This window comes from Nematolebias whitei, chromosome 14 (assembly GCF_014905685.2).
Source record: "Nematolebias whitei isolate Nwh7 chromosome 14, NemWhi1, whole genome shotgun sequence".
Taxonomy (NCBI): Eukaryota; Metazoa; Chordata; class Actinopteri; order Cyprinodontiformes; family Rivulidae; genus Nematolebias; species Nematolebias whitei.
The window spans coordinates 39,521,536-39,546,202 of NC_056511.1; the positions used below are offsets into that span (position 1 = coordinate 39,521,536).

At 39.6% G+C, this 24,667-nt stretch overlaps 1 protein-coding gene across 1 annotated transcript in view; it reads right to left on the reverse strand.

Annotated features, from left to right (window-relative positions):
- Positions 1-15,431: 15,431 nt before the first annotated feature.
- ltbp3 (latent transforming growth factor beta binding protein 3) overlaps positions 15,432-24,667 on the reverse strand; it is a 68,830-nt gene continuing 59,594 nt past the window's right edge. The window contains exons 19-26 of the mRNA XM_037687694.1: positions 24,024-24,152; positions 23,728-23,865; positions 23,500-23,640; positions 20,400-20,528; positions 17,219-17,377; positions 17,041-17,130; positions 15,846-15,974; positions 15,432-15,765 (exon numbers count right to left, since the gene is read on the reverse strand). Of these exons, the coding sequence (XP_037543622.1) occupies positions 15,614-15,765; positions 15,846-15,974; positions 17,041-17,130; positions 17,219-17,377; positions 20,400-20,528; positions 23,500-23,640; positions 23,728-23,865; positions 24,024-24,152 (1,067 nt within the window). The 3' untranslated portion in view covers positions 15,432-15,613. The remainder of the gene's footprint in view (positions 15,766-15,845; positions 15,975-17,040; positions 17,131-17,218; positions 17,378-20,399; positions 20,529-23,499; positions 23,641-23,727; positions 23,866-24,023; positions 24,153-24,667) is intronic.

Consider the following 24,667-nt stretch of genomic DNA (forward strand, 5'->3'; position numbering starts at 1 on the left):
GGGCTGTGACCCCCCCCTGAGTCACATGGGAAACAGAAAGAAGGCGCTAAGCCTCGTGTTTGGTGCTGTCCCTGGTGCTAAAACCCAAATATCCCACAAATGATGGAAACACGCAAGCAGCGAGTAAAGATCATGGAATAGACAGCAGCCTGAATGTTTCTGAATCATTCTGTGTTCAGATCCATCTCTGTTCTGAAATTCGTTCCTCGGTTTTTGTTCAGCAATTCATGCCTCAAAACGTTCAGCTCATTTAAAACACCCCTGCTCTGACTTTTGGTAATTTGTGCAATTTTAACTTTAACAACATTTAGCTTTGTCGGACATGTTTCTCACACTGAAAATTAATGGAGCTCTCTTCACATCCTTCAAGCTCTTTGAGCTGTTTGCAACATTTTACTGCTCATTTCAGCTGTTGTTCTGTTTCGGCTTCTTTCTGCTAATTTCAGCTTTTTATGCTCCTGCACAGCTGCAGAAAGGAAAGCTCTGCAGAGAGTGGTGCAGACTGTTGGAGTCAGCCTCCACACCATCACAGACATCTACACCTCCAGATGCAGGAAGAGGGCCACCTGCATCATGAAGGACCCCGCTCACCCAGCACACACACCCTTTGCCCCGCTCCCCTCAGGCAGGAGGTTGCAGCGCATTAAGTGTAGAACCACTAGACTGAGGAACAGCTTCTACCCTGAAGCTGTTAGACTCACAAACCTCTAGCCAAGAAAATAAGGAAGAAAAAGAAAATCACTGCAATGCCACTTTAATTGGTGATATGTGACTTATCTGTGCTGCTGATTATCCATGCTGCTGATCTCTTGCCTTTATGCTGCTGTATTCATACCCTGCTGCTCACTACAGACTCATGCTCAGGCTGCTGTTTAATACACCATATTATTTTACATTATTAGTGTTTAGCATATATCTTAGATCCTTGTATACAATCTCTTTTTATACTTTATATTTTTGTTATTTTTGGGATGTAACTGGGACCTCGGGTACACAATTTCGTTCCACCTCATGTACCACATGTGACATGAATGACAATAAAGAACTTGAACTCCTTTCAGCTTCTTTCTAATAATTTCTCATGTTTATGCTCCTATCAGTCTCTTTCTGGTAATTTCAGCTATTTTTGGTTTTTCAGCTACTTTTCTGCTGATCCAATCAGTCAATCGAAGCTTTATTTCTATATCACCATTCATACAAATCAAATGTAATTCAAAATGTTTTACAGTGGAAAAAATAAAATAAATGATCTATCCTGAGTAAACTCCCGATCAAACAGATGGGTCTTTAGTCTACATTTTAAAAGCATCTGGATTACGGAGTCCTCTCAGGCCCTCCGGCAGGCCGTTCCACAGTCTCGGTGTGTAAAAGCAGAATCACAAAAGTGCTTGTTTTGTGAAACAGCTAAAAAAGAGGAATCAGAAAATCTGAGGCGATGCCCTCGTTCATAAACAACAACCAAAGGATTTCTGCTTTTATGTCTATTTTCAGCTACTTTGTGTCCCTGTGATAGACTGGACCTGTCCAGGGTGTACTCCGCCTCTCGCACGGTGACTGCAGGATATGGGCACCAGTGATCCCCTCAACCTAATTTCCTAATCTTTCCATTTTTCCCAGCTGGGCATTGCTATCGAGTTCTGTCTCTCGTCTTGTGTGACAAAAAATGTTTAGTTTGGATGTAAACAACAAAAACACACTTGTATGTTGCAGAAGTAGACATTTAGTACAAAAAGCAGTTCCGCATGCATGCAGGCTGAAGAATCGGACACTTCAAAACTCAGAACCTCCGACTCCTGTTGACTGAAATCAAGGCATCAGTGATGGATGCACCACGCTCCAGCAGCCAGGTAATATCTGACAGCTGGTGTTGCGCACTTGCAGGGTTTTAGGAAGAAAAAAATAAATATATATATTTAAAAAACACCTACATGTCAACCACCAAACAACACGTGTACGTTGAACCAAAAACAGGATATTGTTTTTTCAAGATATCAAAAAGAACACTGGCCACCACAGACTGAATATCCACAAAAGTGGAAATTCTGTCCATAAAAGTTATGAACAGAATTGGCGACAAAGGGCAACCTTGGCGGAGTCCAACGCTCACCAGGAGTGAGCCCGACTTACTGCCGGCAATGCGGACTAAGCTCTGACACAGGTCATACAGGGAAAACTTGGTAAGGAAACTGAAAGTTAAGCTGTTTTTTTAATTTTATTTTAGAAATAGATCTTGTCTAACTCTGAATGCTAGGAAACACCTTGTAACTGGCTGTAACTACCGTACCCACCACTGCACCCTGTATTCACTGGTTAACTGGTCATCATTAACTTCACGCAGACTCTCTCACTGATACATTTTCATCTTTAAATCACTTCTTGGTCTGCTGCCTTCATACATCTCCTCCTACACGTCTCTGCGTGAGTGCAGCTACAGCGTGCGCTCTCAGGACATTATTACCTGCAGTGTTCCCTCAGTGCAGACTGAACTTGGCAAAAGGGCCTTCTCCTGCTCCGCTCCTGTTTCCTGGAATATCGTGCAAAAAGATCTGAAGCTCTCGACCTTGACCTCTCTAAGTGTCTTTAAACATCTGTTAAGTTCCTGGCAAAAACCAGTGCAGATGTTCCTGTTTTTAGTTTTCTACATCGCCTTACAATCTAGCTGTTTTTGTATCTTTTTTTAATGCCATTTTTTTTTTCACTTGTTCTCAATTTGCATGCTTTCTTTTACCGTCCACTGTTGCCATCATTCTTTGTTAAAAGCAGGTCTCTCTTGTAAATGAGTCCCTGAGGCTCAATGGGATTAACCTGTAAATAAAGGTTGAATGAATGAATTAAAATCACCTTCCTTGATTTTTAAGAATTTCATGGATTGCAAGAAATTCTGTCTCTTTGGAAGCAAACCCTAAGAAAAATACAAGCAAAGATTGAAGACTTTTGCACGGGACTGCTTGTTTAAACATTGTGCACCTTATTAAACACTTTTGCATCATGCTAAAATTATAACAAACATACTCAATTTACGTAGTCATGGATGATTTTCCAAAAAACAGAATCCAAAACTCCCAACCCAACAATGTTGACATGTTATTTCAGTTTTTCTCCCGTCCATTCAGCAGTTCATCTTGTATAGTATGCAGCTGCACTAAATTATTCCTGAGATGTACGCAGCACCTGGCTGATGTGTCGCAAAGCAAGTCATCCAGATCTGGGTTATTCATGAGCCTCTTGAGGATCCTCGTGCAGGAGATCCTTAACATAGGAGAAAAGTAATATTTTTACCTCATGCGCGTCTTAATAGTACCAAAGTAGTTTCATGGTTCTAGACCCAGACTCATAAATGTCTCATCCATTACACTTCACAGGAACTTAAAGACATCCAGACTCTGACACATAAATTACTTTCCAGTGTGTTGGTGTTCTGTTCCGCTGTCTCCATCTTGTGGGGTGTGTATCTATATATGTGAGTATGGGTGTAGCTCAACCAACAAAGTGGTGGTGGTGAAAGCTTTTATAGAACGATGGGTCTCTAAGGAGGGGCTGAGCATTTCAGAAAATAGCATGCAGCTCATTATAAGCAGTTTGTGGTCATGAAATAGTTGTGTTGTTGGTGTGGTTCTACTAGTTTCACAAGTACAGCTATTTGTTCCACGTCACAGAGCAAACAGGGGGATTGGAAATCCCCTCCATCAAGCAATAAAATAAAAATGAAATAACCTACCTCAGTTCTTCTCCACGTTGTAGATCCTATACCTACTTGAATATTTTCCCTTTCCAATTTCACTGCATAAAAACTCTCATCTCCAAAATTACAAACAATGACTATTCAAATCACTCAGCAACGGAGGACATCGGCATACAGCTTGTTTTTACCATGAATTTATTATTGAAACTCTTCAGCTGTGCAGGATCTTTTGCAGGATGGAGCATCAGCACTTGTTGACTTGCACTGTCAACTTTTTTTTCCATCAAGGCTTAAAATATATATTTAGCACCTGACTCAAGAGACTCATTCTAGTGATGGCTGAAGGACAGGAAAGGTAACAACAGGAAAAATGTTGATTTGAAAGGAGCCTTGTGCCTCGAAGAAAAAAAGAAAACGGTCAGCAAAAGTTATGAAAAAAAAATAGTTATTTTTAGATGATCAAAAATAACCCTAGGTGTTAACACTTGTATTTTGCTGATTGAGACTATATGAACTTTGATTTATTTTCCTCTTCATTTTTTTTATTTTTTCTAGTATTTATTTTTTTAACAAAGTGTGCAACTTCATTTGTATTTGTACATGAAAACTATGTCTGCCCTGGCAACAGGTTAGTAAGATGAGGAAGGTTCAAAAGGCTGGGTATTTTTGGAGATCATTATGAAAACATTAGCTTAAGCTCAACAGATATTCAAATTATTTAGCGATTTCACCATATTCAGAACAGAATGTCATTAAGAGGTTTATCAAATGAAGAAGAATAAAACTTTTGTGTATATTATAAAAGAATATTGAATGAAAACCTTCAGGGGTGTCAAACTCAGTTACCAAATGGGGTCAACAAAATATTGTAAATCCAGGGCCAGTTTTTGTCAAAATATTAACTTTAGTCAGATACCTGACGTGTTCCTCATTAATCAGTTCTGTGATGTTCTCTGATGCTCCTTCAGCATCAAAATCAAAGATTACTGAAAATTTTAAACAAATTATTATTTTTTTTATTTTTTTGCTTCAAAATTGGCCAACAGCCATGAGAAGTAAATAAAATATGGCAAGTTGTTAAGCAAAATGAGAAGCAATAAAAATGTTTTTATTTTAAAAAATATTATTTTGGGGCTAACATAGGTGTTATGAAGGGCCATATTTGGCCTTGAATTTGAATGATTGCTAAAATAAAGTAAACACATCTCCTTTCTCATAAATTGACTCAACCTTCTGAGATTTTAATGAGTTTTAATTGTACCAAAGCTGTCTGAAAGCACAGAGTTTTTTCTGATATTTAGGGGGTATAATATTATTTATTTTATTATTTATTTATTTTGCAGGGTGTGTTTTTAGGGATGTTACATATGCACAAATCATCCTGATCTCAGCCTTCAGTACTCAGCCTTCTAAACCAAAAAGCCGAACCCAGACTAACATGCAACAAAATGTTATAAGTATAATGTATAATGTATAATGTTTCTTAAATACAGTTCTCTCATCTGCAGCTTGGCCATGACCAGTTGGTAATGAACCAGAACTTTAATAAACCACAATGCAAATAAAAGCTCTAAACAACATGTCCAGCTGAGCAGTGAACACAAAGATCACACTCTCTTTGTAATTTCCCAGATCTTGGTCTTCTCTCTGTCCATGAAAAAACAAATAAACAATAAAGGTATTCATTGCATCATCATGAAGACCAGTCCAAAAAAAAAAAAAAGTCATAAGGCAAATAAAAACATTACATAAAAACTTGTTTTCTCATATCAAAGGTTAATGTGAAATAAAAAAAAGACTTTGCTTATAGAATTTGCAACAATTACCAACTACTATGTGTTTGTCTAAAGAAAGAGTCGAACGAGAATGAAAATAGTTCAACAATGATGATGTCAATCCCAAACAGCTCGTTTGAGAAGTCTTATAATTTTGATGTACTGGTACACATTCACGCTCAGATTTGTTAAATAAAGTATTCAGATAAAAGTGCTTTGTTTACATTGAACAAATACCTGTATTTCAAATTTGCATATCAATATATGTGGAAAACTATAGGAGTAAATCCTTTAAACTTCTGTCATAGGATCATCATCATCACCACAGGATGCCACAGGAAGTCCTTCCTCCTTGTGGCTATCAAACTTTTCAACTCCTCCCCCTTTCTACACATAGGACAGTAAAATTTATCCTGCACCACAATAAACACTTTAATGTTTCTGTCTGCACCTGACCTGTTTTAGACCTTAATTGCTGGTATTTTTATATTCTGTTATCTTGTATATTCTTTGTTCTTTTTTTATATTTTGTGTGATTCCTTGAGTATGTTCCCTTTGTACTGAAACTCTGGCACAATTTTCTGCGGGATCAGTACAGTTCTATCTTATCTTATCTTAACTTATCTCATCTTATGATTTTATGTTTGATTTTACAATTATAAATGAGGCCTTTAAACAATTTTGCTTTTATTTTTACAATTTCAGTCTGATGATTGTTGATCATGATCATGATTGTTTGCTCTATGTGGCTATGTGATGGACTTGTGACCTGTCCAGTGTGTCCCCCACCTCTCACACAGTGACTGCTGGACATGGGCACCAGAGACCCCTGCGACCTGAAAAGGAAGCAGCAGGTAAAGATAATGAATGGATGGATGGATGGATGGATGGATGGCTAGATGATCAAGAAGTCAGGTTAGAATATACCTGAGGAATAGAGAAGTATGCTAGTGTCCATTTTTAAGTCCAAGGATGCTGTACAGAGTTGTAGCAACTACAGGGGAATTAAGTTGATGAGCCACACAATGAAGATCTGGGAGAGAGTTGTAGAAGCTAGACTTGGATGAGAGGTGACTCTGAGCAGCAGTATGGTTTCATGCCAAGAAAGAGCACCACATATTCCATCTTTGCTTTGAGGATGCTGATGGAGAAGTACAGAGAGGGTCAAAAGAACTTTATTGTCTCTCTGTGGATTTAGAAAAAGCATATGACAGGGTGCCGAGGGAGGGGGTGTGGGATTGTCTGATGGAGTGACAAAGAAGTATGTTAGACTGGTACAGGACATGTAAGAGGACACCAGGACAGTGGTGAGATGTGCTGTAGGAGTGACAGATAGCTTCAAGATGGAGGTGGAATTGCATCAAGGATCGGCTCCGAGCCCCTTCTTGTTTGCTCTGGTGAAGGACCGACTAACAGATGAGGTCAGGCAAGAATCCCCATGGACTATGATGTTTACAGATGACATTATGAACTGTGGTGAGAACAGGGAACAGGTGGAAGAGAACTTCGAGGGTGGAGGTATGCACTTGACAGAAGAGAAATGAAAGTCAGCCATAGTATTTTATTTTATTTTATTAACCTTTATTTAACCAGGCAAATCTAACTGAGATTACAGATCTCTTTTGCAAGGGAGGCCTGGACTTGAAGGCAGCCTAACATTCATGTTTTTGGTCTGTGGGAGGAAACCGGAGTAATCGGAGAAAACTCATGCAAGCACGAGAAGAACATGCAAACTCCACACAGAAAGACCCCAAGTTCAACCAGGACCTTCTTGCTGTGAGGCAACAGCGCTAACCACTGAGCTGTCATGCTGTCTGTAAGACAGAGTACATGTGTATGAATGAGAGGGAGGCTGATGGAACAATGAGGTTAAAAGGAAGAGAGGTTAGGTGCAGAATCTCAAATACTTGGGGTCCACTGTCCAGATAAAAGGGGAATGTGGTAAAGAGGCAAAGAAGAGAATCCAGGCAAGTTGGAGTGGATAGAGAAAGATAATTTGCAACAAAACAGTGTCAGCAAAGATCAAAGGAAAAGTTTACAAGACAGTGGTGAGACCAGCTATGTTGTATGGTCTGAAGACAGTGGCATTGACAAAAAGACAGGAGAAAGAACTGGAAGAGGCAGAAATGAAGAAGTTTAGGTTCCCCTTAAGAGTGACAAGGATGGATAAGATTAGGAATGAGATCATCAGAGGTACAGCACACGTTGAACAACTGGGATATAAACTTAGAGAGGCCAGACTGAGTTAATTTGGTCATGTACAGAGGAGGGACAGTGGGTATATTGGTAGAAGGATGTTAGAAATGCATATACCAGGAAAAAGACAAAAAGGAAGACCAAAGAGGAGATACATGGATGCAGTTAGAAGGGACATGGTGGTATTTGGAGTGAGGACAGAGATTGCAGAGGACAGAGTGAGACAAAAGTGGATGACTTTCTGTGGCAATCCTTGAAGAAGGAAAGGCATAAAGAAGAAGAAAGAGATGGTCAGGAAGTTCAGTGATGGACTGGTGAACTCTTCAAGGTGTTCTCCCACTCCACACCTGCTGACAGGACAATTCAAAACCAGCTGCATATCAGCATCAAAGGTAGCATATACCAAGGCAATACACTGTCCCTACTCCCATTCTGCATAAGCCTGAACCCCCTCAGCCAGATCATTACAAAAAGTGGCTATGGATACTGGTTACAAGTGTAACAATTATCAGTCACCTCCTCTACATGGATGAGATCAAGCTGTGTGCCAAAAATGAGCGAGACATCGACTCACTGGTCCACCTCACCAAGATATACAGCAAGGACATTGGAATGTCATTCGAACTTGATAAATGCAGTTTGATCGTATGCAAGAGAAGCAAGGTGGTCACAAATGAAGGAGTTAAACTACCTGAAGGTAACATTGCAGATGTCCAGGATAGTTACAAATAACTTGGAAACTCACAGGCAAATGGCAATCATAGTGAAGCCACAAAAAAGTCAGCCAAAACCAAGTATACCTATGGAAAATAAGGCATGGTCTGAAGAGCCAACTGAATGTCAAGAACAAGCTCAGAGCCATCGACAAGTATGCAGTGCCAGTCATCAGATACCCAGCTAGTATTGCTTGGCCAAAGGAGGAGATAGGAGCCACTGACATCAAGACTCGAAAGCTCTTCACAATGCAAGGAGGGTTTCAATCCAAGCCCAACACCCTGTGACTATACACTAAGAGAAAAGACGGAAGCAGAGAACTAGTGAGCATCCAAGCCACTATACAGGATGAATCAACTAAGATCCTGGAGTACATCAGGACAAAATCCCCCAATGATGACCTAATCAGTGAATGACTCTGGCAGCAGGAGAAACCCAATGAGGAAGAGGAGGAACAAGAGGAGCCATCATGGAAAGATAAGCCCCTGCACAGCAGGTAGAACTGGCTGACTGGGGAAATGCCTGATGTAAAAAAAAACATCTACCAGTATCTAGAAAGGGCTGGACTGAAGGACAGCACAGAAGCATTAATCATGGAAGCACAAGAATAGGCCCTCAGCACAAGAGAAATAGAGGCTGGTGTCTACCGTATCAGACAAACCCCGAGATGCAGGCCGTGCAAAGATATACCTGAGGCAGTCCAATGCATAATAACAGGGTGTCAGAACCAGGCAGGCAAAGGATACATGGAACATCATAATCAAGTAACTGGAATTGTGCTGTGCCAAGTATGAACTGGAGGTCCCACAGTCAAAGTGGGACGCGCCACCAAGGGTGGTGGAGAATGGAAGGGTAAAGATCTGGAAGTGGGACTTCCCGGTCCAGACCGACAAACAGGTGATGGCTAAGCATTGTGGTGGTCGACAAGCAAGAGAAGAAGGCAGTGGTGATAGATGTAACAATCCCAAGTGACTGTAACATCAGGAAGAAGGAGCAGCTGGAGAAATACCAAGGGCTGAAATAGGAAATACAGAAGTTGTGGAGAGTCAAGTGTCAGTTCCAGTGGTCATAGGAGTACTTGTTGCTGTGACCCCAAAACTGGAAGAGAGGCTCCAACATATCCCAGGAACAACCCCAGGGATCTTTATCCAGAAGAGTGCAATCCTAGGAACTGCTAAGATACTGTGCACATGTTTTGTGTTTTCCATATTGGATTTGGATATGGCAACCAAATTTTTAATAATGAGCTTTCTTATGCCTAGATGCAGTCACACTTCAAAATGGAAGTTGGCACATTGCTTATTTTTGAAGTTATAATGCTCAAAAGACTTTCATATATAAATACTGTGTATGGTGTCAGCCAACTTGAATATTGATGTGGCAACCAAATTTTTGAAAGAAATTTGAAGACAGCTGAAATCTTTCTCGTGACTAGATGTAGACATACCAAAATGGAAATCAGTACCTAATTTATTGTGCTCACAACATGCACAGATGGATGGATAGATGGACAGAAGGTATTTCTAATTCCTCCTTGTTGCTTTGCGATGGGGCACATATAGACCCTTCATAAGATCATGCAAAACAAAAATACAAACTTTGACTTATTCGAATTGTGAAACTAAATGAAATAATTAATTTCAGGGGGATTTGCATCTTGGTCATCATCATCTACAGCGGTGCTTAAGAAAAATCTCATCTGTATGTGTGTAGGCATCAATGGAGCACACAGACACACAAGCTGTTTACTGTCCTGGCTGACCACCCAACCCCCAAACTCACGCACACACCCTATCAGAGGACTCATCCACAATCCACCATGACAAAGGGAAAGAGCTGAGTACAGGATATAGAGCTGCCACTGGCTGCCCGAGTGTGTCCAACACAGTGTTTTTTCTTTTTTTGCAGATTGCAGCAGTTTGAGATAAACCCCGTCTGTCTGCTCACTATAGATGGGCGTAGGTGGGTGGGGGGTCATCACTGGTGCATGCAGTGACCAGGGTGGATGGGATGGAGGGGATTTGGTGAAGCTGGTTTGACTCTGTGCCTCCACACACTTTAAGCTGAATCACATGATGCAAGATTCAAGTAATTAGTTGTGCTGCTCTTGCCAACTTTGCTTACAAATTCAAACTCTTTTAATAGTTTAAAAAATATATAAAAATAATACAGATTAACATGTTTTTATGTTTCACAGCCGTTCGTCAATTATTACAGTTGGCAGAATTTTAGAAATTTAAGATTTTGAACTCTGTCAATGTTTGCACCACTTCTGTATAAAACTTTTTTCCTGTTTCTTTGTTTTTTTGAGTTTTGATGCTCTAATAGCAACTTTAATTTTAAATGTACCCAATATTTTTTTTTTTTATGCAGATCATACGCTGCACACAGTTTGTTCCAAAGTCTTAACAGGTTGGCTGTTTTTCACTCTTACTGTCAAAAACCTAAGACGCAGTCACATCTATCTTATCTTTTATTCTTGTACATCTCTCTTTTCTCTTTGCTTTTTCATAAATAATCTGCAGCAGCTTCATCAATGGTGATGATCAAATCATTTTGAATAGAATAGAATAGGAACAGCCTTTATTGTCCCACGGATGGGAAATTCAAGTGTAACAGCAGCAACAGATAAAAAGAGTCACAAAAAAGTTCCTAAATGTTAAAAAGAATATACAACAAATTAAGATAAACAATATCAATAATAATTTTCAGTATGTGTTGGAACAATGAAACATCAGAAAGACAAGTTTAGTGTCAAGAATCTGCATAATAAAGATTTAAAAGGTTCATTACAGGTGTCCAAAGAGGTACGTCATTTTGAAGCATCATTAATATGGTGCTATGTCATACTTGTTGCCAACATAAGGTGTATTTGACAAAAAATGAAGCTTAGCAGCTGCTGTCTGCAGCATCCTTTGGGTTATACTCCGGTCACAGTGACCCATTTCAAGATATTTATATCCCCAACAGTCTCCCAAGAACAACGATGCTATTTCTGTTTTGGTTTTTGCTCTTCCCCTGACTTTCCTGTCCCATTTCTTATCTCTCCATATAAACTAGTTACTGGAGGTCACCCAGTTTGAAAAGAGAGAATCATTAGACAGAATGGAACCAGGGCATCATTAAACCAAGGTGCTGCTCTGATGCAACGTGACTCACTGAGCTCACAGGACGAGGGCCATCCGAAAGTCTGGCAGTTTTGGCATGTAAAACCATTTTTTCCATGCGATGCAACAAATGGTTGACTATTAAATCACGTGATACGTCAGTCATGCTTCCATCGAGTTTGTTTTGAGGAAATCTCAACAAGCGGACCATAAAATTAAACTTAAGAAGACAGCTGAAGCTATTTTCTTACGCCTACACTTTACACTGGAGGTCTGTGGGTGATGGAGACCTTGTTGTATTGCAGGAGGGAAAATATCCACACATACACCAGCAGCTCCCTCTAATGGAAGGTCTTGTGAATAATTTTCGCCTCATTTTATAGTAAAATGAAACGTCTCGTTTTAAACATTCAATACAGAAAGAAAACATTTGGAATTTTTTTTTTTAACTGAAACATTTCCCTATTGTTCTTTGGTGATGTTAATGCATTTAGAGCTTCAGTGAAGATTATTCTAAATGCTGTGAGATAGATTGAATGATGGATACTCGATTCAAAGTTAACTTAATTAAGGTGTTAGTCTGTTTTACGAGTTATTAACTTATAACAATGTGTTAATGAAATCATTTTCTCGTGTTTTCTTTTTCAAAAGATGCAAAGCAGAAATGTTTATTGAGATTAAACTTAAAAATCAAGTTATATTAGGGGTCTACAGAGAGTTCAAGTATTTGAACTAATAGTTTAGAGAGTACAATGTAACCTGCCAGCTTCCTGAATGATCCAATAATGCTTCATTTGGTTTCTTTCCTCCCAGAGAGAAGAGTGACCATTGGCAGAACATAAGATTTAATAATGACATCAATGTTCTTCACTCACTTCAGTGCAGGGCCTGTTGAGGGGGGTATTGGCGACCTGGCATGTGCCTGATTCCCCCAAAGGCTGTCAGTCTTTGTTCTTGGAGGAGAGTTTATTGTCAGCTGATATTTTCAGAATGAGCTTGTCTTCTTAAGTCCAGTGTTTCCCATCTGATGCTGAAAAGCAGTGATAATAAGTAGAGATGAAGTTAGAGAGCCCAGACTGACATGGTTTGGACATGTCCAGAGGAGGGACAGTGGGTGTACTGGTAGAAGGATGTTAGAAATGCAGCTCATAGAGTGAAGACATGAACACCTCACAGCCAAAAGATTGAGTTAGCTGTGTATTAGCTATATACATTAGCTATATATATTCTGGGCCTTCATATACCTGCCAGTTCTTCAGCTCCTTGCATCCTCTCTGCCTCTACACCATTACCATCTCATCATCTCCTTTCACTTTTCCTCCAGTTTTTTTCACTCCTTGTCCTTGTCCCCAACCCTCTTCACTTTCCTCCACACTCCTCCTCCTCTAACTCCCAGTTGTCCAACCTGTGCTGGACCTCTGATGATCTCATTCTTAACCTTATCCATCCTTGTCTCTCTTAAGGAGAACCTCAACATCTTAATTTCTGCCACTTCCAGTTCTGTCTCCTGTCTTTTTGTCCATGTCTCTGTCTCCAAACCATACCACAGGTCTCACCACTGTCTTGTAAATGTTTCCTTTGACCTTTGCTGACACTTTTGTCTCAAGACCCTCCTGAAAATTGTCTTGGAAACTCCATTTTCCTGGACAGTGGACCCCAAGTACTTGAAGCCCTGCCCTTTTGTGACCTCTGCTCCAGCCTCACTGTTCCTTCTTTACTGCTTATTTCATCTTAGCTGTTCATCAAAATCAGTTTATGAACAAATCATAGGCCAGACTATTGTTCATATCACATTTACAAGATTTAAATTCAAAGTCAACTTGTCATAAAGAAAAGCTAGATACATTTTTATGACTGAGTAAACATTCTGTTGATTTCTTAGCACAAAGGTTAGTGAACAGATTTTGATGTGCAGCTAAATTCTTGTTTTGATGCATTATGTTGTTTTCTGATTGTTTTAAGAATGTGTGTTTTAAACTTTTTAATATTGCATTTGTTTCGTGTTGTATTTATGACAGACAACCATCCATTTTGTTGAACCTTATGGACAATAAAGTTATATTGAATCGTACTGAATGTTCCTTTTATACAGCAGGTGCTGATTATAAACATGAAATAGGCAACTCATAATGAATCAGATGAAATCACTGGGAAAAAAATATAAATAAAAGAATGGGAAAAAATAGTGGAAACGTAATAGGATAATTTTTATAATTGTATATTTTGATTGTTCTTCAGGTTTTCTTTGTTTCCATATTTCCGAATGCATATTTTTCACTTACCTTTCACTACTATGATGGATGATGATCCCATAAATGTGTCTTTCTGTCTGTTAGCAAAATATCTCATGAATCAGTGGGTGGATTTTAACAAAACTCAGAAAACTGAATGTAAATACAACTAATTACCTTTTCAAGATTGCCACCATAGCCAATGGAATCTTAGAAAACACAAACATGGGTATATAACTGTCACTGTTACAGATATTGAGCTAAAATTAGGTGTGGTAGTAACTGAGAGTCACCATCATTACATACTCCAAGCACTAATAGACCTTTGGGTCCCAGTCACTGGGTTGGGATTACGGGTGCAGCGTTAGAATAGTTCCATTCATATCTAAGTGACAGGAGTCTTTATGTTAATGTTGGTAATTGTTTATCTGCTTCTGTGCCGCTTTCATGCAGTGTCCCACAAGGCTCCATTCTTGGACCCTTTCTGTTTTCATTGTATCTGCTCCCCTTGGGGTTTGTCCTGAGGAAACATGGTCTTTCATTTCATTGTTATGCTGATGATTCTCAGATTTATCTGCCCTTGAAACCTAACAGTTCCTGCTCCATTCACCATTTGCTAAATGTCTTGATGATATCAAGACTGAACTATGAACTTTTTAAGTTTTAATGCTCAGAAAACTGAGGTCATTGTTCGATACTGTGATCTTATTGTTAAGTACATTGGTAACAGTTCCTGTTTTAAATGTGCTATATAAATAAATCTTGACTGTGAAAATCGATAGTAGTTGGAATGCTAATATAATTTACAGATGCTTTTCTTTTTATTATTTATAATCAAACAACATTTTGGGATAGGAAGAATTGGGCAAATTTGTCTGATTTGTTTTGAGGAAGTAAAAGAGCAGGACCTGTGGAAACCTGACCATGTGCTGGGTTTTATTTAGTTTAAAGGCAGCACAGTCCTGCAGCGAGTCTTTTGGGATCCTTCATTCTACGAGTGGGGAAAAATCCCTTATATACGCTAAGAAAAAAAAAGACGATTTGTTTAAAAATCTTGTTTTATTATTAAATTCTTATCTTCCCAACAGCCTCTTTGGTTTTACGAGTACTTTGATGTAGCAAACATTTACTTCCTTAGACTTCCCGAAGAAGCTACATTATTTGTAAATACTCCCAGTATAGTCACTGTTTTGTGCACAAACGTCTCTTTTTTTTTTTTGCCTCGTCCATTAAGTCCACGTAGGTGCACAGGTCAAATAAAAACATTTATCTCAAGTTTTTCCTCATTTACATCAACAAGTAAACAAACAAGCATGGGGACCTTTATAATGAACCAACTGTACAACAATATATAATAATTACCATAGAAAATTAGCTTCAAATAATGTCGATTTAAACATGACAGAACTTGGATTCAAAGGGGAATGTAAAAAAAAAAAAGAGATCAAATAATATGAAAATCCTCTTGACACTCTGATGGTGTACAGGTTATGGATGAGTTAAAGACAAAAGTAATAACATAAAGAGCTTTTTTTGTTTTACGGCTCTAACTCATTTCCAACCACATATTCAAATTATGATCATCGCAATAGAAGAGATGAGTAAACAAAATTGCAAAAATGTACAATTCAAAAACAAACTACAAAAACAATTCAGAAAACATTAAAGTTTAACTAATGAAACATTTTTCCTATAGTCTGATTACTTTGTAAAAGTGAAATGGCGCGTAAAAGACAAAGAAGAAAATTACGTTTGTACATTTCATGGTTTATGGTTCATCGTGTTTTCCACGATGAAACAATTCTGTGCACAGCATGATTTATTTATTTTTTGGGGGTGATGGGGGGACTGTTCGCTGCGTATAGATGTGGAATTATCTAAGCGGCACACAGAGGTGACACGCTGAGGTCACTGAGTTCTCCGACGGACGCACACGTTTTGGCGACGTGTAGCCACAAAGCCATGTTTACAGTAACACTTGTATGAGCCGAAAGTGTTCACACAGCGAGCGTTCTTGCAGGAGCTGATGCGGGGGCCTGGTTCTGCGCACTCGTCAATGTCTGGAACAGACGAACACGTTCAATAAGTCAGTGAGTGTAAAGCTCCAACAGGAATGTGTGTATGTGTAACAACTACAAACCTATACAACGGGCACGGGAGTGGTCTAGCCTAAAGCCTGTGTTACATTCACACATGGTGCCCAGATAGGAACGGACACAGCGGCCGTTTGTGCAGCTGCACTCGTCTGAGTCCTCCTCTGAACTGTCACCTGGGAATGAGCCGACATGAAAAAAGAAAGCATAAGTGAACAAGAGTGCAATATACAGCACATTACGTGCCCTATTGACAAACTACTATACAGTAATACAACGCAGGGGTGTCAACCTCAATTATAACAGGGGGCCAAACTTAAAAACTTGGTCCAAGCCACAAGCCGGTTTAGTTTAGTTAGCTTAAGTCAGATACCCGACATCTTTTCTTGGTTGCAGGTTCAACAGGAGTTGAATTGGTCCCATCAGAAGTTCTCTGTCACTTCCACGTCAAAATCAAAGATGACTGAAAAATACATCCTTTTTCTGGCTTCAAAATTAGCCAACTGTCATGAGAATTCTGCACTAAATGAAGCATGCGCCATGTTTTAAGCAAAATATGAACCAAAAACATATTTTACATTTAAAATATTGCATTGAGGGGCCAGATAAGATGTTAACGAGCCAGATTTGGCCCGCGGGACTTGAGTTTGACACATACCTATAGCAATAGCCCAGACAAACAACAATCCTGTACAAAGTTTGACCTTGATTTGTGACCTTGATCTTAGAGCTTGGTTGATGAAAAGATTGCAGCATGCCATGTAATGGTGGTACAAATTTGTATCAATTATTGTTAAATTATTTTGAGCAGATCATAAATAATGTTCTGGACAAGTAAAGACCTTGTTTTTAATTTTACCTTGATTCGTGACCTTGAAGGTCAGGTGATGAAATGTTTACAAAACACTCCGTCTAGTGATGATGTATATGAAGGTTCATTAAATTATCTTCAGCGGAACAGAAGTTATGGCTCGAAGAAGCAAAGACTTGGTTAATTTTTGACCTTGATCTCAGATCTTGACATTGAAGCTGGGGTGATGAAAAGTCTACGAGTCACTCGATGATGCACTATGTGTATAAAGTTTTGCTAAATTATCTTGAGTGGATCAGAAGTTATGATCCAGACAAGGCAAAGTTTACAGACAGAGACTACACCATAATAAATCCACCTTCGACAGGCTTATAAAAAAAATCAGTGGAGGGTCACCTGTCTGACACGAATGTATTTACAACAAAGATAACCTGGATTGTAGTTGGCAAAAGCTGCCAGGAAATCCTGATCCCCATCTGACTCGGTCTCCAGATGCATCTCACACAGACGACTGAACATCTCTGAAGACAGAAAAATATATGCTTCAAAATTGAAGTGAGGTGGGCAGAAGGCGAAACTGAAATTGAACCGAGTCTTCAGTGGAGTCACCTGAATTCCTGGTGGGACACGTGTTACATTCAGGCCCCCAGCCTCGACCGTAGTGACAACAGCATTCTGAGTAAGTCACCACCACGTCAATGGGCCGACTGCAGATGAGACCCTCGTCAACCTGCACGAAACATACGTCTTTGTGTGCTGCGGTGCGATCTAGACCAGAAAGGAAGAGGAGATTTTATTTTCTTATTCTCACTTTCTTTCACTCATAACCAAAGAGCTGAAGTCTTAAAAGTATACAAAGATAAAATGCATTCAGTGTGGTTCATCTGTGAGTGGCGCTCTAAAATTACCAATTCGTCTCCAGGTGACAACACGATCAAATGTTTCAAACTGGAGAGATGCCAATCTTGTGTTACTTTGTTTTGTCAAAGTTTGGTCTGGACAACATTTTATGTGGAACCAAAATCTATTTTCTAAGCACTTTTAATAAATAGCTGTTGAGACTTATTACACTTTAAAAGGTTACACAAGCATTTCTAAGAAATCTGTTTAGTTACACAGAATGTGTACAATTAAAAACCACTATAACTGACCTCATGTCTGATAAACAATGGTAACTTTTCAGCAATTAGTGGCTTGAAGAAGTAGTCAAGTTCCTTGAACTGTATTAACGTCACATTGTGTGATGTTACAACCAAAAACTTGAAAGTATTTTACAGGGATTTTCTGCACTAAACCAATACAAAGTAATTGTGAAGTTGAAGGAAACAATACATGGTTTTCTAAAAGGCTATATTTATGGTGTGCATGTTGCCAGATTGAATCCCGACTGGGGGGTCTTTCTGGGTGGAGTTAGTATATTCTCTCCGTGCATGTGAGGGTTTTCTCTGGGTATTCGGGTTTTCTCTCACAAACCAAAAACAAGCATGTTAGGCTGACTGGTAACTTTAAATTGTCCTTAGGTTTGAGTGAGAAAGTGAATGGTTGTTTGTCTCATTTGTGTCCATGCGTTCCTGTGATGGACTGAAGACCTGTCCAGGGTGTACCCTGCATCTTGCCCGGCCCTGGATTTTGCAGGGCTGTTTTGGTTGATATGCCTTTGCAATATTGCATGAACATCAGGGGCAGTGCCAGTGGATTGACAGACTGGGGTGGTGGTCCCCCCCCTTCAAAAAGTGTGGCTGGAGGTGTGTTCCAATTATAGGGGCATCACTCTCCTTACCCTCCGATAAGGTCTATCTTGGGATGCTGGAGGAGGGAATCCAATCAATGGTCAATCGTCGGATCCAGGAGGAGCAATCAGAATTTGGTCCTGCCCGTGGAATGCTGGACCAGTTCTTTACCCTCACTAAAGTCCTCAAGAGGGCAATGGAGTTTACCCCTACATATGTTTTGTGGACTTGTAAAAGGCATTTGACTGTATTCGCCAAGGTACATCGTGGGAGTGGGTTGCTCTGTGAGTATGGGATTGGGAATCTGTTGCTATGAGCCATTCAGTCCCTATACAAGCAGCGCAAGAATTTGGTTTGAATTGCCAGTAGTAGGTTGGGTCCCTTCAGGTTGGGAGTTGGACTCTGCCAGGACTGCCCATTGTCACCAATTTGGTTCATAACTTTTATGGACAGAATTTCTTGGTGCAACCAGGGGGCCAAGGGAGTCTGGCATGGCGGCATCAAGATTTCTTCTCTGCTAGTCGTTGATGACGTGGTCCTGTTGGCATCATCATGCCGCATCATCTTCAGCTCTCTCTGAAACAATTCTCAGCTGCGTATGAAGTGGCTGGGATGAGGATCAGCACCTCCAAATCTGGGGCCATGGTCCTCAGTCAGAAAAGAATGAATTGTCTCTCCGGGTTGGGAATGAGGTTCTGCCTCAAGTCAAGGAGTTCAAGTACCTTGGGGTTTTGTTCACGAGTGAAGGAAGAATGGAGCGGGAGATTGACAAAATAATTGGCACGGCTTCTGTAGTATTGTGGACTCTGTGCCGGTCCTTTGTGGTGAAGAGGGAACTGAGCTACAAGGAGAAGCTCTCTGTTTACCGCTCAGTCTATGTTCCTACCCTCACCTATGTTCACCAACTTTGGGTGATGACTGAAAGAACAAAATTGCAGATACAGGTGGTTGAAATTAATTTTCTCTGCAAGGTAGCTGGACTCTCCCTTAGAAATAGCGTGAGAATTTCAATTATCCGGGAGAGACTTGGAGTAGAGCCACTGCCCCTCCACATCGAGAGGAGCCCATTAACATGGTCCAGGCATCTGGTAAGGATGCCCCTGGATGCTTCTCTAGGAAGGTGCTTCAGGCATGTCCGACTGGGAGGAGACTCCAGGTAAGACCCAGGACATACTGGAGAGACTGTCTGTCTCAACTGACCTGGAAACGCCTTGGACATGCCATGGATTAAAAAGATCTGTGAGTTGTTCAAAGCTTGGGATGTTGTTTTATCACCCAACTCAGCTTTAAAATTCTTAACAATTTTATCCCTGACCTGCCTGATATGTTCCCTGGTCTTCATGATGCTGATCATTTTGTTCCGATACAAATCTCTAAAGTCTTCACAGAATAGCTGCATTTCTACTGAGATTAAACTACACACATTTGGACTTTGATAATTTGGTGACTTCTAAAGACATCTGGTTGACCTGGATTTTAGGTAAAGGCTATCAAACAGAACAAACTTTTCAGGTTTTCAGAACATGAAATGTTTTTAAATAACTTACAATTTTCCTTTCGCTTCACAATTATGCACAACTTTATGGTGGCCAAACATAAAATTCCAGTAAAACACTTTAAAGTCCGTGGTTGTAACAAGACAAAATGTGGAAAAGTTCAATGAGTGTGAGCTCTTTTTTAAAGTACTGAAAAGGTCCTTCTTACACTGAACGGTGATGATGTTCATGAGACACTGAACAACTGCCTGTGTGGCAATACTTAATAGCTGTATAAAAAAACACCAATTCAGTTTCTAAAAATCTAAATGGGTCTAAATGTTTCATGGACAAGCCAAAGGACTACAAAGAAAGATTGCCTATATCAGAATTTTTAGTTTATATAAGAAACTAAGTTTGAAAAAAGGAAAACACTTCAATCCTGCACAAGAGTTTTATGGCGTCAGTTTCATGTTTTGACCTGTTTTGTTACATCGGGACCAAGAAAGCAAGTGAACATGATGGGCAGGCATGGCAGGAAGCCACAAGTCATTTTTAGCGGTCAGGCGAGCTGGTTTTACCCACCGTCATAGACGCACTGTTTCAGCGCTGCGCTGAAGGTGAGGGGAGGGTCGCAAAAACAGTGAAAGGAGCCCGGCGTGTTTTCACACCTCCCATTCTTACAGTATGAGGGGTCCTGGCACTCATTCACATCTGCAAAGGGCACCACAGACACTGGTTACAGTTTGAACATCTGGATGGGGCCAGCTCCTAGTCTGTAGGGTGGTCATCTCAATAACAAAATAGATAGATAAATAACTGTTAAATGCTCCATTTGGGATGCTTTCTGTACTGTTTTTTATGTCCTAGATCATGTAATGAGTTAATTGGTGAGGTTGGTGGATTAATGTTCTTGTGTCCACCTTCATGTATGCATCTCCAATAGTTTATCTCCACATGAAGCAGTATGATATAACACTGCAGCTGGTGTCTAGACAGAAGGCAATCACAATGAGATAGCTTCAACAATAAAACTGTACATTTGGTTCCAGCAGAACTTGTTTGCCAACAATATGCATGAATTTTGTAAAAGGAGAAGGGAAAAGATAATGTTTATAAGGTCAGAGTGTAGGGGTTCGTGGGTGTCTTATGTGGTTGAAGTTGGAATTAAATCATGTATCATATAACTATACCAGGTGCGGTGGAGGGTTCCCTGTCGATTCCAAAGGACCATACAGTTAAAACAATCAAAAAGCTACATACTGAACCAAAAACATAATCTTTCAGACATATTTTGAAAAGTATTTTCAGTACTTTCCCTACCTTTCTAGTTTCGACCCTGTCTCTCTGGAACCATAGAAAAAGCAGAGATGTCTACTCAAACTGAGGTTTTGGTGTGAAAACTGGTATGTTTTCGAAAAAAAAAGGCTTTCCAAAGTATAATTTTATAAAAACGCTGTTTATGTCGCATCACTGAACACCTGTGGGAGCAGATGGGCGTGCTGTTCTTTCCAGAGTGACTAACACAACCACACTGGCTGACTTGTGACAAATGCTGGTTGAAGAATGGGATACCATCAAACAGGTTCATGTGGCTGGATATGGTTCTTCCGCATGCTACTGAGGCCCATGTGTGTTAAATTAATAAACTGTTAAAATGTCAATATGTCTTGTTTCAACAGACTTCTATCATCCAATCCAACAAAGGACATCAAACAAGAGTCAATATCAGGATACTATGGATATAACCAACATAATCAACCCAGCTGCTCAACACACAAATGCACTTTCCTGACAAATGCAACATATTTTATTAGGAAATAAACAGGCTTTTTGACAGTATAACATTTACTGCCAAGAAGCATCGTTACAACAAATAAATGATTAACCAAACAGAACTTTCCTTATTCCTTCCCGTACATCTGAAGCATCAAAAGAGCACCTCAAATACCATGTAGGGCTTCCAAGTCTTTTGTTTTTTAATTAAATTTGTATTTTAAACCTTCTTTCTGCCTGCTCTACTATAAAGGCCTTATTGTTGAAGTGCTACACAGATGGTTGATCTTCTGTGAGATTCTTGAATCTCTAGGAATTTCGTTACTTGTTTGAACAATTCATGCTCCAGTGCTCTGTTAGAATGAGCAGCCAGAATAAGAACATTTATTGCTAGTTTCCAACTTTTTGTGAGTTTTAGGAACATGGAAATGGCTGTGCGCTGACGCAATGCTTTCTCACAGATTCACATGTAATTCTCTTAAACTTATGGATGTCTTTCAGTCGTCTTACTCCAATAATAAAACAAGCGGTATGCTGATGTCCCCCATCACTGATGTATTTGAAGAGTGAATGTTTGCAGTTTTCAAGTTTTTTCTGGACTGGAATTAAAAAAAAGAATGCAAGTAAATCTTAATGTTTTTGGTGCAAGATATTCTAGTGGGTAGGAGTTACAGTGTCTAGAAGAACAGAGGGAGGTTTATCGTTTCTTTCCGAGGCAGCGCAGTGTAATGAATCTTGGTCTTGAAAAGTTGAGGTGAAATGGAGGAATCATGGGGGGCCAATGGTGACCTTGGCTCCCATAGATTAATCTTTGGCCGCCCCAATCATTTGAGAAAACTTTACTTTAAGCAGTATAAAAACAGAAAACCGTTTTCTCAACTCACTGAGGTGGCCATATAAATATGCTGTTGGCCATCTTGGATTTTGACATGGCAACCTAATTTTTGATGGTGCCCTTTTTTACGCTTAGATGATGCCACACACCAAAATGGAAGTTGGTTTCTCACTTTTATTGTGCTCACAACATGCACAGATGGAAGAACAAAAGGGATCCCAACTCCCCCTTTTTGTTCCATGATGGGGGACAAAAAACTTGGGAGTGTCTTTTGACGGGGGTTTGACATTTAATAAACATATAGGCTTCCGTAGTCAAGGCCAGTTTTTCCAATTACGTCTTTTAACCAAGAACAAGGCTTTTTAAAATCCTTCTGAACTGAAAAAGACCATTCATGCGTTTATCAGGTCTTGTTGTTTACTTTTAAAGCTCTTACTGGTCTTGCCCCACCTTATTTAGCTGATAAGGTAGCATTCTATGAATATCAGATGACTTTAAGGTCAACTAATACTTCTTTAATGTTTGCCCCAAAGACCAAATACAAACATTTGTGTGACCGGGCCTTTTCAGTCGCTGCACCCAGAATGTGGAACGAACTACCTCAGGACTTCTCCATCACTGATCTGAGTCTTTTTTTAAACTAATCTCAAATCCTTTATATTCAGGCAGGCTTTTAATACCTGGTGGCACTCTGATGTTTTTAATTGTTTGTTTTTAACGTTTGTACTGAGAAGCTTTTTGAGCACCTTTTGGTTGTTGTGAAATGCTCGAAAAATAAATGTGGACCGATTGAGAATTGTAAGGCTTTTCTGAATAAAGTCATTGTAAAATAAAATAACATGAAAAAAACTGAAACAAGAACACTTTTCACCCATTTACAGTAGATTCAGTTTTATAATACTTTCATATGTTGCACCACACAGGCAGAAATCCTTTTGTGATCAATTTAAAGTCTACATTTTGTTTTGCTCAAGTTCAAGTTCAGCCTTTTCTTGTTTATTTTGTAGCTCATGTTATTTTTCTCGCCCAGCCCTTGGTTTTGTAACGTTTCTGGTACAGAGAGTCAGAACTCACCCGCCTGCTCCTCAGGAGTCACGCAGCTGTTGCGGTCGATGGCCAGGGTCCAGGGTGGAGAACAAATACAGTAGTACGAGCCCACAGTGTTCACACATACTCCATTCTTACAGTTCTCTGGATTGTCACACTCATTCACATCTGTGCAACAAAAGCCGTGATGTTCAAGATTATTCCACCAGCAGCTGGATAAAAGCAGTTTAAGCAAGGAAGAGAAGGTTTACTCACCTGCTACTGTTGCCGTTACACATTTTTTCTTGTTGAAGTCGGGGGTCCAGGGCCAGTTGCAGACGCAGTAGAAGCCTCCTTCAGTGTTGACGCACTGACCATTATCGCACAGTGACTCGTCGTGACATTCATTCACATCTGGGAAAGAAAGCGAGCAAAAACAATCATACAACTGCCCCAAACTGCTGCAGTCTATAAAAGCTAGCATAACATTTACCACTGTGGATTTCCAATCTTTGAATTGTTTAGGAGTAATATTTGAGGAGTCATTTTACATCATGAATCAAAGCATTTACCAATGCACTCGAGAAGGTTGCTGTCATAGTAGAAGCCTTGTTGACAGTAGCACTCGTAGCCTCGCAGCGTGTTTTCACAGCGGCCCTTTTTACAGATTTCCTCAGCAAACAAAGAGCACTCATCGATATCTGAGGAAGAAAAAAATCACTTTTGACAAATTTACATTAAAATACAATACGATAAGAAACAATGTGATAGGACGCAATACAATATAACGACGAAACTGCACACAGTATGGCAATACGATTCAATATGACCCAACAACGCAATTCAATATGATACAATACGATTACAATTTGATACAATGTGACAAAATACAATAAAAAATGTGATGTGATACGATACAGTAAGATGCAATACGATATAATACATGAAATACGATGTGACGATACAAAACAATTGTTTGTGGAACAAATTGCCTTTGCACATTAAACAGGGATCCTCCATTTTGTTATTTTCCCTAAAATACTATCATTAATTTGAAGGAGTACATGTAACAAAACTTTCTCAAGTTTAAAGCCTTCACTTCTAACTATTTTAAAAACATTTTTATTTGCTTGTTGCCGTGTTGTTGCCGTTTTTTAACCTCCCCAAAAAAGGTTATTATAAAGGTTTTAAACTGTTGGTTAAAAGACAAAAAAAA